The sequence below is a fragment of the Haliotis asinina genome, chromosome 12, assembly GCF_037392515.1.
Source record: "Haliotis asinina isolate JCU_RB_2024 chromosome 12, JCU_Hal_asi_v2, whole genome shotgun sequence".
NCBI classification, from domain to species: domain Eukaryota; kingdom Metazoa; phylum Mollusca; class Gastropoda; order Lepetellida; family Haliotidae; genus Haliotis; species Haliotis asinina.
Window position 1 is genome coordinate 22979930 of NC_090291.1, and position 15720 is coordinate 22995649.

The following is a 15720-nucleotide window of genomic DNA, read 5'->3' on the forward strand; positions in this document are numbered from 1 at the left end:
TTATAAAACAGAAACCAGAGTTATGACCCTTGACATGCATTTCTTGACTTAGTGCATGATATCCCCAATGGAGACAGATTTTCTCAGAAACTGTTTTAAATAGGGAAACCAAATGTTATATGTGTTTTCAGGACGTGAATGTCATGGTGGAGTTTTAAAACAGGAACCAAATTTGAACAGAACACTGTGGTGGAAAATATAGATGACCATGTCTTTTTGATTTTTGTTGTTATTATTTGTGTTTAAAATGACTGTAGTGATAATAGCTTTCTGTTGTGCTTATTGTGTCACCAGTAGAGAGATTAAGAAAAAAGGTGAAACATTTCAAACTGATTGGTGTTTCTAGATGTTTTGGTGACAAATATAATAGACCGTTTACATTTATCACATTTATAAGGTGATTGCCATATTGAGCACTACTTTAAATGTGGTCAGTTACTGTGCTTGGGATTAGGAATCAGTAAATTGAGTTCTGATGTGATAAAGAAACTTGTCTTTCATCCCATAGAACTTGTCATATGATTGTTTCATTTCTGTTCTTATATCCTTAACACTTGCCAGACATGGCCATTTCGGATGAACTTCGTCATCTGGAAGTGTATCTGGTGGAAGAATTTCAGAGGGGACGCAAGGTGGCTGACTTGTATGAGCTTGTCCAGTATGCAGGAAACATTGTTCCCCGATTGTGAGTAACAGAATGGATTTGAGTTTCTCAAAGGCTTATCACAATATCATTTGTTATCCCTTGGCATGTAATTTTGTTTCTGGAGCATAACTCAGAAACTGTTCAATATTTTTCTGCAAAACTTGGTAGATATGTGTCGCAGACCCTAAAGTGGTGCCTTTTGGTATTTATAGTTTTTTTGTGATTTATCATTTTCTCAGTTTCCCAGACCCGTGAAGGTCCTGGGGTAGAATAGGCCTTCAGCAAGCCATACTTGCTACAAAAGGTGAATATGCTTGTCGTAAGAGGCGACTAACGGGATCGGGTGGTTAGGCTCACTGACTTGGTTGACACATGTTATCGGTTCCCAATTGCGCAGATCGATGCTCATGTTGTTGATCACTGGATTGTTTGGTACAGACTCGATTATTTACAGACTGCCACCATATAGCTCAGTTACCCAACACCACAGCCTTCTGCATTACCCAGATTGTCAGAGGGGCTGTGCTCCCGGTGGAGAACCCGGGCACTCTCCTGATCTGCGCCAAGAGTTCAAGAGGTACCAAACGATGGGCACCGAAAGCAATGCGGAGCCTGACAACAGTGTACTTGGGATGCAAGCAATACATTTCAAAGGCGAGGTCCACATATTTATCATGATTTTGCTGAATCTTGCCAATCACATTGCTGTCAAAAGGGACAGAAAATTCAATGATATGAATCATTTCATTGGCTTTACCAAAAAGGACAAGATCAGGTTTGTTGGCTGGACACCCTGGACATGTTCAGGGTTGTACCATGGATGGACCTCAGGGTCAAAGCCACAAGCATGGCGGAGACGATAGTAAAAGCAGCGAGCCATGCCATCATGTCTTTTAAGTTATGCTGTTTGTGCCAAGGGAGGGCATACACTGACAAGGTGCTGGACAGTCTCTGTAAACTCATTGCATAATCGACATTTCATGTCAACATTTTGGTTAAGAATCACATTCTGACTATTGCTAGTGGGAATGACTGGTCCTGACCAGCAAAAATGAAGCCCTCAGTTTCACGTTTGTGACCAGCTGACTTAATCCAGGTGAATGAGTTGGTTGGATTGCTGTTCTGTTCCACACACTGATGTGCACACGATGCAATGGCATGGCTTCTGAGACTGCTTCTCCCTAAAGGACCAACTCTGAGCAGACTTGGTAAAGGACTTCACCTGGTTTACTTCCATCACTTTAACTGTCCAACAATACATCACCATCAACAAAATCAACCTCAAATTTCAAATTGTGTCCAACAACTTTGGCACACCAGTCAATTTCAGTGAAATAATATCATGATCGTGCATACTGTGGATAGAATTCTGCCATCATTATGCACAGTAATAGTGACACCACACTGATCATGCACACTACTTGTGACAGTGGATAGAATTCTACCATGATCGTGCACACCATTGGTGACAGTGAACAGAATACTATCATGATAGTGCACTCTATTAATGAGAGTTGATAGAATTCTACCGTGAGCATGCACACTATTGATGAAAGCGGGTAGAATACTACAGTGATTGTGCACACTAATTGTGACAATAGATAGAATATGATCATGATTATAACATGTTAAGGTCAATGAAAAGGTAATATTCGATATGACTAAAAGATGAAATCTAGTAAAAATGTTATATACTTTCACGCAACGCAAGAAACACAAGTTTTTTCATACAAACAGGTAACAAACTCTGAACCCCAGGTTGATATGGGTTTTGGCATATTGTGAAGCCTGATGGTGTTTATCAATAACGTTTGTTGCGTTTTGATAAGCCTGGGTAAAAACACATCAATACAAGGAATCACCCAAACACACCATACCAATGAACTTGTTGGTATCATGCACACACTTCTCGTGAAATCGAACACCCCCATTGGTGAGTATAAGACTGAAGAAATGTTGGATCCATCACTCTTTGATCAACAATGCCATGTCTTACGAGAGTGTATTTTCTGTAATTTGTTTTGTTATTGATTACGTGATAGTTATAGTGGTAGTTATTATGGGTCAGCGGTAAAAGTTTTTTAGCAGCAGGCCTTCGAGGTAGCGCTTTAGAGTTGCCTTCCTTTAGGTGCTTTTGTGCATATGAGTATGTGTTTTTGACTGTTGGTAAACACGAGCACAATCGCGAAGCTTCAGTAGTTCGCTGGAATGCCCCAGAATCAGTGACTGGGTATATATCAGGCTGGTTGTAGTGCTGAGAAAAAAACAGTGGCACACACACACACACAGAGTTGTGTTCTCATTCTGCCAAACCTGACCTAGATTCAAGATCAACATATCTGTGCTTAACCACTCACCGTGAAAGATTTAGTAGAACTGTTTAGATGAACTTCAGATGATATGATCAGACTTCATTTGCTGACTGACATTCATTTTTCTCTTTATATAAAAAATACATCATATCATTTTTCTTTCAATTTTCAGATACCTGCTTATAACTGTTGGGGTGGTGTATATCAAAGCAAATGAACTGTCTAGACGTGACATTTTAAAGGATCTTGTAGAAATGTGTCGTGGTGTGCAGCATCCTCTGAGGGGACTTTTTCTGCGTAACTATCTACTGCAGTGTACCAAAAATGTTTTGCCTGACACTGAGGAGGATGCAAGGTATGTTTGAGTAGACACTTTTCACTGTGCTAGTGTCATTCGGAGACTAGTTGGAATTACCATGTGTAAATTGATTATTGTTAAACTTACCCTATCTCACAGTATGTATGTCTCTCTCTTACTTCGACCAGGGCATGGAAATGTGCTGAGGCTAAGTTGAATCAAATCTTCTGGCCTCTCTCCCACCCAGTGGCTCCCCACCTTTCCTATGGGTGGACCTGGTAATCATGTCTGTAAAGTGGACTAAGCACTCGAATGGTCATGTGATGTCCCACTATTGTCATTCTCTTTGTTGTCGCCCACTGGTTTGAAAATGTATTAGACTCGGTCAATCATTATTTCTCTCAGTATAGGGAGGGGAGATAAAGCTGCTACTAGGATGAGGAAGCATTGTTGATGTAGAAGCAATTGTCTGCTGCAAACACACATGCATTATGCATAGATTGTATTGGTTGGTGTGACTGATCTCAATGCTGCTCTTATTATGCTTGGAAGATGATGTGTTCTCTGCTCATCGATGAGTGGATACTAGATGAATGGCACACAGAGAACTAAGAAGCTAAGATGCTCTCTCAGATTCCTTCTTCAGTGAGAATCTCCATCAATTGTTGCATCTTCCCGATGCCAGTCCAGGGATTAGAAACACTGATTTTCCTCCAAGGGTGGTTGTTTTGCATACTTCACCCTCCCAGTCAAGCCTGACTGCCGTAGCAACAATTCCACAAGATCCCATGGCAGTGACTTCAGTACCTAGTGGGAGTGTATCTCACCTTGTTGGTTCTGCAATCACCATTTCAACTATAACTTATTGTAATACGGTTTCATGTTTGGCGATCTCCCCAACTCCACTGATTGTTTCCAGTGCAATGCTTCCTCCTAATTCGGCACTTCAGACTTCCTTCAGTACCATTTTACTTTGGTATGACACTTGATGTTTGATACTTTCAACCAGTGTGCCGCTTTCGTTCAGTTAGGTGCTTCAGACTGACACAGTGCTTCCATTTGGTTCAGTGTTTCAGGCTAGTGCATCATTTCTCTTCAGTTTAGTGCTTCAGACTGACACAGTACTTCCATTCAGTTCAATGTTTCAGGCTATTGCATCATTTCTCTTCAGTTTGGCGCTTCAGACTGACACAGTGCTTCCATTTGGTTCAATGTTTCAGGCTAGTGCATCATTTCTCTTCAGTTTGGCGCTTCAGACTGACACAGTGCTTCCATTTGGTTCAATGTTTCAGGCTATTGCATCATTTCTCTTCAGTTTGGCGCTTCAGACTGACACAGTGCTTCCATTTGGTTGAACGTCTCAGGCTAGTGCATCATTTCTCTTCAGTTTGGTGCTTCAGACTGACACAGTGCTTCCATTTGGTTCAATGTTTCAGGCTAGTTCATCATTTCTCTTCAGTTTGGCGCTTCAGACTGACACAGTGCTTCCATTTGGTTCAATGTTTCAGGCTAGTGCATCATTTCTCTTCAGTTTGGCGCTTCAGACTGACACAGTGCTTCCATTTGGTTCAATGTTTCAGGCTAGTGCATCATTTCTCTTCAGTTTGGTGCTTCAGACTGACACAGTGCTTCCATTCAGTTCAATGTTTCAGGCTAGTGCATCATTTCTCTTCAGTTTGGTGCTTCAGACTGACACAGTGCTTCCATTTGGTTGAATGTTTCAGGCTAGTGCATCATTTCTCTTCAGTTTGGTGCTTCAGACTGACACAGTGCTTCCATTTGGTTCAATGTTTCAGGCTAGTTCATCATTTCTCTTCAGTTTGGCACTTCAGACTGACACAGTGCTTCCATTTGGTTGAATGTTTCAGGCTAGTGCATCATTTCTCTTCAGTTTAGTGCTTCAGACTGACACAGTGCTTCCATTCAGTTCAATGTTTCAGGTTAGTGCATCATTTCTCTTCAGTTTGGTGCTTCAGACTGACACAGTGCTTCCATTCAGTTCAATGTTTCAGGTTAGTGCATCATTTCTCTTCAGTTTGGTGCTTCAGACTGACACAGTGCTTCCATTCAGTTCAATGTTTCAGGCTAGTGCATCATTTCTCTTCAGTTTGGCACTTCAGACTGACACAGTGCTTCCATTCAGTTCAATGTTTCAGGCTAGTGCATCATTTCTCTTCAGTTTGGTGCTTCAGACTGACACAGTGCTTCCATTTGGTTGAATGTTTCAGGCTATTGCATCATTTCTCTTCAGTTTGGCGCTTCAGACTGACACAGTGCTTCCATTTGGTTGAATGTTTCAGGCTAGTGCATCATTTCTCTTCAGTTTGGTGCTTCAGACTGACACAGTGCTTCCATTCAGTTCAATGTTTCAGGCTAGTGCATCATTTCTCTTCAGTTTGGTGCTTCAGACTGACACAGTGCTTCCATTTGGTTGAATGTTTCAGGCTAGTTCATCATTTCTCTTCAGTTTGGTGCTTCAGACTGACACAGTGCTTCCATTTGGTTCAATGTTTCAGGCTAGTTCATCATTTCTCTTCAGTTTGGCGCTTCAGACTGACACAGTGCTTCCATTTGGTTGAATGTTTCAGGCTAGTGCATCATTTCTCTTCAGTTTAGTGCTTCAGACTGACACAGTGCTTCCATTCAGTTCAATGTTTCAGGTTAGTGCATCATTTCTCTTCAGTTTAGTGCTTCAGACTGACACAGTGCTTCCATTCAGTTCAATGTTTCAGGTTAGTGCATCATTTCTCTTCAGTTTGGTGCTTCAGACTGACACAGTGCTTCCATTCAGTTCAATGTTTCAGGCTAGTGCATCATTTCTCTTCAGTTTGGCGCTTCAGACTGACACAGTGCTTCCATTCAGTTCAATGTTTCAGGCTAGTGCATCATTTCTCTTCAGTTTGGTGCTTCAGACTGACACAGTGCTTCCATTTCGTTGAATGTTTCAGGCTATTGCATCAGTTCTCTTCAGTTTGGCGCTTCAGACTGACACAGTGCTTCCATTTGGTTGAATGTCTCAGGCTAGTGCATCATTTCTCTTCAGTTTGGTGCTTCAGACTGACACAGTGCTTCCATTCAGTTCAATGTTTCAGGCTAGTGCATCATTTCTCTTCAGTTTGGTGCTTCAGACTGACACAGTGCTTCCATTTGGTTGAATGTTTCAGGCTAGTGCATCATTTCTCTTCAGTTTGGCGCTTCAGACTGACACAGTGCTTCCATTTGGTTCAATGTTTCAGGCTAGTGCATCATTTCTCTTCAGTTTGGCGCTTCAGACTGACACAGTGCTTCCATTTGGTTGAATGTTTCAGGCTAGTGCATCATTTCTCTTCAGTTTGGTGCTTCAGACTGACACAGTGCTTCCATTCAGTTCAATGTTTCAGGTTAGTGCATCATTTCTCTTCAGTTTAGTGCTTCAGACTGACACAGTGCTTCCATTCAGTTCAATGTTTCAGGCTAGTGCATCATTTCTCTTCAGTTTGGTGCTTCAGACTGACACAGTGCTTCCATTCAGTTCAATGTTTCAGGCTATTGCATCATTTCTCTTCAGTTTGGTGCTTCAGACTGACACAGTGCTTCCATTTGGTTGAACGTCTCAGGCTAGTGCATCATTTCTCTTCAGTTTGGTGCTTCAGACTGACACAGTGCTTCCATTCAGTTCAATGTTTCAGGCTAGTGCATCATTTCTCTTCAGTTTGGTGCTTCAGACTGACACAGTGCTTCCATTTGGTTGAATGTTTCAGGCTAGTGCATCATTTCTCTTCAGTTTGGTGCTTCAGACTGACACAGTGCTTCCATTTGGTTGAATGTTTCAGGCTAGTGCATCATTTCTCTTCAGTTTAGTGCTTCAGACTGACACAGTGCTTCCATTCAGTTCAATGTTTCAGGCTAGTGCATCATTTCTCTTCAGTTTGGTGCTTCAGACTGACACAGTGCTTCCATTCAGTTCAATGTTTCAGGCTATTGCATCATTTCTCTTCAGTTTGGTGCTTCAGACTGACACAGTGCTTCCATTCAGTTCAATGTTTCAGGCTAGTGCATCATTTCTCTTCAGTTTGGCACTTCAGACTGACACAGTGCTTCCATTCAGTTCAATGTTTCAGGCTAGTGCATCATTTCTCTTCAGTTTGGTGCTTCAGACTGACACAGTGCTTCCATTCAGTTCAATGTTTCAGGCTAGTGCATCATTTCTCTTCAGTTCAATGTTTCAGGCTATTGCATCATTTCTCTTCAGTTTGGCGCTTCAGACTGACACAGTGCTTCCATTCAGTTCAATGTTTCAGGCTAGTGCATCATTTCTCTTCAGTTTGGCGCTTCAGACACAGTGCTTCCATTCAGTTCAATGTTTCAGGCTAGTGCATCATTTCTCTTCAGTTCAGAGCCTCAGACCAGTGTGCTGCTCTTGTTCAGTCCAGCACTTCCGCCCAGTGTGTTGCTTTCCATTGGATCAATGCTTCAGCCCAGTGCACAGCTTTTGATTGGATCAACACTTCAGGGCCCCAGCCTTTTGATTTTGACTCGATAATTACAGCAGTAGCTACCCCTTTACCGGAACCCTCCCCAAGCAACTACTACACCACAGGCTTTGAAAGGTCTGTTTTGAGATGAAGCTCATTTGTCTGCCTCTCCATCTCCTCCCTCAGAGTGCCTTTCTACTTCAGAGTGTAGATGGGATAGAGATACCCTATCTCTTGATGTGGATTGCTAATAACATGAAGCTACGTAGGAGTAGGTCTCCTGCGGATTTGCTCTCCTCATTTGACATGACACAAGGTGATTTGAAACAATTACCTTCTCTCGTAGACCTTAAATCACACAGCTCCCAGGGACCAGTTCCTGAAAATTCAGCATCTGGGACCTCTAGTGCTGTTGCAACCCTGAACTTTTCGTCAGTGGTGGAGCTTCTAGGTCTACTGACATCGGAGTCTGTGGTCACTCTCAGAGGACAGCCTCAATCTCAGCCGTTACAATAAATCCTTTGTTGCACATTACAATTGGCAAACCCCATGTGCTGATCTCACTTCTCACACTTCCACCCCATCTTCAGTGGTGGATGGTAGAGTTGAATGTTTACGGGAGTGGCTCTTTAAGGCCATTTGCTCTAGTCTGTCACCTATTTCTAGACGCCTCTCTATACAGATGGGGAGCTCATCTACTAGATCTTTAAGTGTCTGGGATGTGGTCCTTCACAGATCAAACCTGCCACATCAACATCTTGGTGTTCAGGGCAGTCATACTGGCTATAACTCATTGGAAGCATCTTCAACCAACTGTTGCAGTAAGACAACGCCATGTTTGTTTGGTATTTCAACCAGATGGGATCCACAAGTTCTCCACAGCTGCTTCACTTGGTCACCTTTAGTGTTACTCCCTCAAGTTCTACTCAAGCTACAAACAACCCAACAGATAACACTGCTTTTGGTCGCACCCTGAACAGAATTTGGTTTGTCAACCTAAGAAAGCTTGCTGATCCCAACCTGGTACTGTTTCCAGACCAGAAGGACCTTCTGAACCACCCTCTCTTAGATCACCTCCACTGGTTCTCCTCAGATGCTCCATCTACATGCATGCATTTGCATAAATCATTGATTCCTAAGGGCTATTTGAGTGGCTACAACTCTTAGTAATACTCATCATACTTCCAGATGATCGGCTTGCGATGATAAACAGAAGAATTTTGAAAGGATAAGGGTATCACTTCCCTAACTACAGCATTGCTAAATATTTACTGGAGTTGAAGGGCTATCACATACAGTAATAGCCACAGCCTCCCTTATTTAAGTCCCTACTGTCCCTGAAGTCCAGTCTCTGCTATGCTCATGTAAGGTTGCAGATCAGTCTCTGAAATTCCAGGCACCAGCTTCAGATCTTTTGATAGACATCTTGTTTCAAGGAATATGAACTAGTTTCATGTTACCTTCTAAACCTTCTTCCTTTAGGCCCTTGTGACGGCTGCAAGCATCTCAGAACTTCATGCTTTTGATGTCAACCGGGTGCGTTTTGACAGGAAGAAGCATGCCATTGTCTTCCTTGCATTGAGGTGGACTTTATGGACAAAAAACAGTTGCAAGGACAGCTGGACAGACTATTCATCACTACCACTGTCTATGTTCTTATGGCCTTTGCCTTGTCAGGGCTTTATTGATGTATCTATAGTCTGTCTGCTGTGAAAACGAAACAATGAATTTCACTTTGAACAAAACAATTAATCAAAGAATGTGACATTAAGATTACAAATCATCACAATTTTACCTTGCCAACTGAAAAATTAAATCTTAGAATTTTATCCAACTTAGCAGAAAAGTTGCTTAACAAATGATCATAGTTTCAAACAGTTTATGTCAGTTTGTATTACAAGGGCAGTAGTTGGAACAGTGAAATAAACCCAACCCGACTTGTTTTGGGTATTTCATTTAATGTGCATACGCCCTTGTGATGCAAACCAATAATAGCGATTTGAAACTTTTATCTTTAGTTGAATAAAATTCTGATATCTATATTTTCAATTGCAAGGTAAAATTAGAAGGATTCGCATTTTTCGCTTTATTTGATTATTTTTTGTTTAAAGTGAAATTCATCAGTATCTTTTCACAGCAAAGTGACTATACCTGCCTTGCAAGGCAGCCATAGGCTATGTAGGAGAGTCTTCGTCCTTCTGTCTACAACCTCATCAGCTGGAGTGTCACATAAACCCTGCCATTCTGGATCCGATCTACCATCCTACCTGCCTATGCTTATGCTGACATTCCACTGTCTATGACTGCCAACCCTCATGAGACAAGAGCCTTGGCTTCCACAGTTTCATGGAGGGTTGCTTTTGGAAGTCAGATATGATCTTTGCCTCTCATTATCTTTGAGATCTCACCATCACTGATGTGAAGGGTCTACACCAGTTTAATCTGTTAGTCATGGTAGAGCAACTTTCATCAGCCTGTGACCGCAGATGAAGGGGCAGTCCTGCTTCACATCAATCTTGCTGCCTTTTAATGAATCAAGTGTATGTCTGTTGGGGATGCTTTCAAACCAGGGACTGTTCAGATTAAGGTCTCAGACTTCAATTCACTTGGGCTTTCTGAAAAATCATGCGGAGGCGAGGCCTACATGACACACTGGTCCTTTTGTTTCGACAAAATTTGTGACTGAAAACCACATTAATCAGGGACTGTCCAATCTCTACAGTCCATTTGAGAAACAGACCAATGAATTGCATATTTTATCATTGTACAAAACTGCATCGACAAGCCTTAAGTAACGTGTGGTGCATTCAGGTCAAACGATCAGCTGGTGACAACATGGCAGCAATGAAACGATGTGTGTTGTTTTGTTTTGATTTAGTGAAAACATTCAGCTAGATAAATATGTTATCACATCGTGTCTCGGGAAATACGGGGTTTTATTAGTCCCTTGTAAGGTTGTATTCCCCGAGCTGCAGCAATGAAACGATGCGTGTTGTTTTGTTTTGTCGAGGGAAATACAGGGTTTTATCAGTCCCTTACTCGGGACTGATAAAACCCTGTATTTCTCTCAACATGATGCAATAACTTATATTATCTGTTGCAGTAGGGTATCATGTAGGCCAAGGGATGTATCAATCAGAAGCGACTCATCACAAGTATTTGTGTTTAGCATATCGAGAGTTATGCAGGCATCCAGGCATCCAGGCATCCGTGTGTAGTGCAACCACACAGTTGTTTACTTTTGACACAGTGTAATCTGTGGCCCACTGTCCAACCATGGGATAATGCATGCCGTGAGATTTGACAAGTTCTTCCTGATGCTGGTAGCTACCAAGTGAAACGGTTAATGTTAGCCGCATTGTGTTGCTCCTGCTGTTGGTCTTCTCAACAATAGGATATAACAGCAGTGACAACGTTTTGTAGTTGTTTGTTTGGTAATTATTCGAAACTGTTGATGTCATATCCAGGTGTTATTTTTTTTTCTACTTTAACAATTTTATACTCGTATTGCTAATGATCCAGCAGGTAAAAATCAGGTCAGTTATAGAACGTTGTGACACAATGTTTACTCAGCAACTTTGCATCATTTTGTTTTGATGTTTTGCAGTTCTGGAGAACATGAAAGTGGAACTGTTGATGACTCTATTGACTTTATCTTGCTCAACTTTGCTGAGATGAACAAACTATGGGTTCGAATGCAACATCAGGGCCATTCCCGTGACCGGGAGCGTCGCGAACAGGAAAGAAGGGAGTTGCGTATCCTTGTGGGAACAAACTTGGTTCGTCTCAGTCAGCTGGAGTGCATTCATGTTGAAAAATATAAAAAGGTTTGCTAATAATTCAGTTATCAGATGTTATGTTGTTATTTCAAATATGTTAAGATCAGTGGTTTACTCATAATTTGACAAATTAAAGATATAAAAATCAACACACATCTTCTTTCAATGTCAGGCACCCGTGGTGAGCCACCTCCTCATGGTGGGTGCTGGGTAACGCCAAGAGCTCGCCGACATCCCCGTAGTGGACCCGGGGGGGATATTTGGTCCACCAACCCGTTTGCCGTGGGTTGCAGCCCTGTGTCGGCGGAGGAGGGGATCCTGGTGGTTGAGAGCAATAGGAGCTTGCAACCATGTTCCTGTTGCTCAATACACCACTTCGGCCCTGACTTCGCCTAGACGGGTGGTCGAATAGGCCCGGTTCGACCAATCGGCTGGTCATGCCAAGCCCTGTGCATGGGGCATTATTATATTTATGAATGCACATATATCATTTGGAATCGTTGTAAATTTGGACTTGGCTTTATAATCTAAAACATTTTGAATTTGAAGTATGTTGTTCTGTAATTTGCCTAGAGTACTATGCCAGAAGGCGGTGGCTCATGGGCCATTCTGGTAGAATTATTAATCTCTTAATTCTTCTGCTGGAGTATATCATCCGGGTATCCTTGGTGCTGCAAGCTGGAGGCCCGCTTGCTTTAGCATTGTCCTTGTGATACTCCGTGGTGGGTGGGGAGCTCGGATGATGAACCATATGACACCAATCATGGCTTATGAAATACCCCCCAAAAAAACCAAACGTCCACTTGAAATTGATCCCGTTGATACTTCTCATAGACCGTCTCTATCGATTGAGTATTGGCCACGTTTCCTCATTATTGAGACTCCAGACAAGACACCATTGAAGTTGAACCCTTTCGCAGTATCTAAGGGCATTCAAGGTATTGCTGGGGATGTCAAGAACATTAGATGCTTGCGTTCGGGTGCATTGCTAATAGAGTGTGGCAAGAAACAGCAGACAACCAATCTGATGAACATTGAATCTTTTGTGGGCATTCCGGTCACGGTCTCTGCTCACAAGACCTTGAAAACAAGTAAAGGTATCGTCAGAGATCGTGATCGGTTGTTTGCTGACATGTCCGAGCTTGATATAGCATGCGAAATGAAGGATCAAGGTGTGCTGTATGTGAAGCGCTTTTCCACCCAAAAAAACAATGAAACAATCCAAACAAATACCTATCTGTTTTCTTTTTCATTGCCGAATGCTCCCAAATCAGTAAAGGCGGGTTACTGCAATATCCAAGTTGAAACCTACATCCCCAACCCGCTCAGGTGTTTTAAATGTCAGAAATATGGACACGGTGTATCTACCTGCACATTGTCTGTTGTGTGTGCTCACTGTGGTGAGAAGACACACACAACAGAAGATTGTGACAGTGACTTTAAAAAATGCACTAACTGCTCTGGCGACCATTCATCTTCGTCAAAACAGTGTCCAATATGGAAAGAGCAAATGGCGATTAACAAAATAAAGTTCATCCAAAATATCTCTTTTTCTGAGGCAAAGAAACTGGTGAAGAGATCTGACCTTCTAGAAAGTTATGCTACAGTAGCAAAATCATCATCTGAATCCAGCTCTAAAATAACAAAATCATCCACAGGATGCCAAACTACCTTGACTTGGGTCAGTTCCGACTCCCCACAGGTTTTATACCCTGCTATATCATCCCAGACTGAGGAATCACTTCCTACTACATCAAAGTCCTCTGATCATAAGTCATCTTCACAGTCACGCTCTGAGTCTCATTCAACAGCTGATAGACAACAAATTGTTAAAACTAAACCCAAACCTAAGTCTGATGCTTCAAAACAACAAAGTGGCAGAGCTCCTAAGGGGTCACAAAATAAAATTCAATTGTTTAATAAATATGGGTCTCTTGAAGATATGGACGTTTCTGAAAACGTCCATTCTAGGGCACATAGCTTGTCGCCCTCCAAAAGAGTGCGGGGTAGATCCCCCCAAAATCCCCCCAAAAGATAGTTTATTCCAATAATATTGTACAATGGAACTGCAGAGGTTTGAGGACTAATTTACGTGAATTACAGCTATTAGTCCAAGATATCACACCTTCAGCGTTATGTCTCCAAGAGACATATTTAAAACAAACAGATGCATTTGACCTTCGTCATTTTAATGCATATCATTGTTTTTCACCTCTGGGTGATAGGGCCACTGGCGGATCATCCATTCTAGTCAAGCAAAACGTTATTCAAAGCCCTGTTTCACTTAATACTAATATGCAGGCTGTTGCAGTGAGAATTATTTTACATGTAGCGTTTATGCTCTCTTTATATTTCACCATCTTCGGCTTTTGCCAAAACCGATCTTTAAGCTCTATATGATCAGCTCCCGAAGCCCTGTATTATAATGGGAGATTTAAATGGGCACAACCCACTCTGGGGTAGTGTAAATACTAGAGGTAAATTGTTGGAGGACTTTTGTTCTGACAATGATTTATGTATTTATAATGATGGTTCCAACACATATTTACACCCTGGTACAGGGACTTATTCTGCTCTCGACTTGTCACTTACAAATTCAGAACTATTAAATGAATTCGAATGGTCAGTCCACGATGACCTCTGTGGAAGTGACCATTTTCCTACTATATTAAAAGCTGTAACTCCATCTGATGTTCCTCCATCATCTAGGCAGAATTTTACAAAGGCTAACTGGACTTTATATGAAACACTGTGTGCTGAAAAACTTAAACCCGAACTTTTTATTGACGTTCCTGATGCTATTAAATGTTTTACTGATGAACTGAATTCCATAGCTGATGAGTGTATACCAAATTCCTCTGTAGTTCCACACATAAGAAAACCATGGTTCAACGATGAGTGCAAACAAGCTAGGAAGGCAAGGAAAAAGGCAGAACATTATTTCCGTCGCCATCCTATGGTACATAATTTAAATAAATTTAAAATTTTAAATGCTAAAGCGCGGCGTACTTTTAAACAAAACAAACGCCAATCTTGGCAAAATTATGTGTCCAAAATAAATTCTCGGACACCCATGTCCAAGGTATGGAACATGGTCCAGAAAATCAAAGGTAAAGGTCCTAAATCTACTGTCCATCATCTCAAACATGGAGATCAATTGCTTACTGATAAATCAGATATTGCTAATAAACTAGGTGAAACCCTTGCTAAACACTCTTCCTCTTCAAATTATGTACCAAAATTCCAGCAATATCAAAAACAACAAGAAAAGAAAACTATTAATTTCAATTCTGATAATGGGGAAGATTATAATGAAACGTTTTCTATTCATGAACTCCATACTGCTCTTGATCAAGCTCATGACACTGCTACTGGAGCTGATAACATACATTATCAACTCCTTAAGCACTTACCAGAATCCTGCCTAGAAACTCTTCTCAATATTTTTGATGATATTTGGACATCGGGTAACTTTCCTCCCTCATGGCGTGACGCCATAGTAGTACCCATACCTAAACCTGGACGTGATCATACGGATCCATCCAATTATCATCCGATTTCATTAACTAGCTGTGTTTGCAAGACCATGGAACGCATGATAAACAATCGACTAGTTTGGTACTTGGAAACAAATAACCTTATAACTGATATACAGTGCGGTTTCCGTAAAAACAGAAGTACTGTCAATCACTTAGTGCGTTTAGAATCATTTGTTAAAAATGCACTAATTAATAAACAACAAGCTGTGTCTATCTTTTTTGATCTAGAAAAAGCATATGACACAACCTGGAAATATGGTATTTTAAGAGACCTACATGACTACGGCTTGCGAGGTCGTTTACCTCAATTTATAGCAAATTTTTTAAAGGACAGACAGTTTCAAGTTCGAGTGGGTTCTACTCTGTCTGATCATTGCAATCAGGATCAGGGTGTTCCACAAGGCAGTATTTTGTCTGTCACACTTTTTAGCATAAAGATAAACAGTTTATCAAAAGTTTTAAACGATTCAATTGATGGATCGTTATTTGTGGATGATTTTAATATTTCTTGTCGTGGGAAAAATATGCATACTATTGAACGACAACTGCAGTTGTGTTTAAACAAAATAAATAAATGGTGTCTTGAAAACGGCTTTAAATTTTCTAAATCCAAAACTAACTGTATACATTTTTGCAGAAAATATAAACCACATAAGGACCCTGAACTATCTCTAGATGGCACTCCCATCAAA

The 15720-nt window shown here is 41.3% G+C and overlaps 1 protein-coding gene across 1 annotated transcript in view; it reads left to right on the forward strand.

The window, feature by feature from the left end:
• The window catches only part of LOC137257631 (vacuolar protein sorting-associated protein 35-like), a 134656-nt gene that overhangs the window by 29907 nt on the left and 89029 nt on the right, over window positions 1–15720 (forward strand). Inside the window, exons 4-6 of the mRNA XM_067794961.1 lie at window positions 562–685; window positions 3131–3313; window positions 11318–11537. Coding sequence (XP_067651062.1) covers window positions 562–685; window positions 3131–3313; window positions 11318–11537 — 527 coding nt within the window. The remainder of the gene's footprint in view (window positions 1–561; window positions 686–3130; window positions 3314–11317; window positions 11538–15720) is intronic.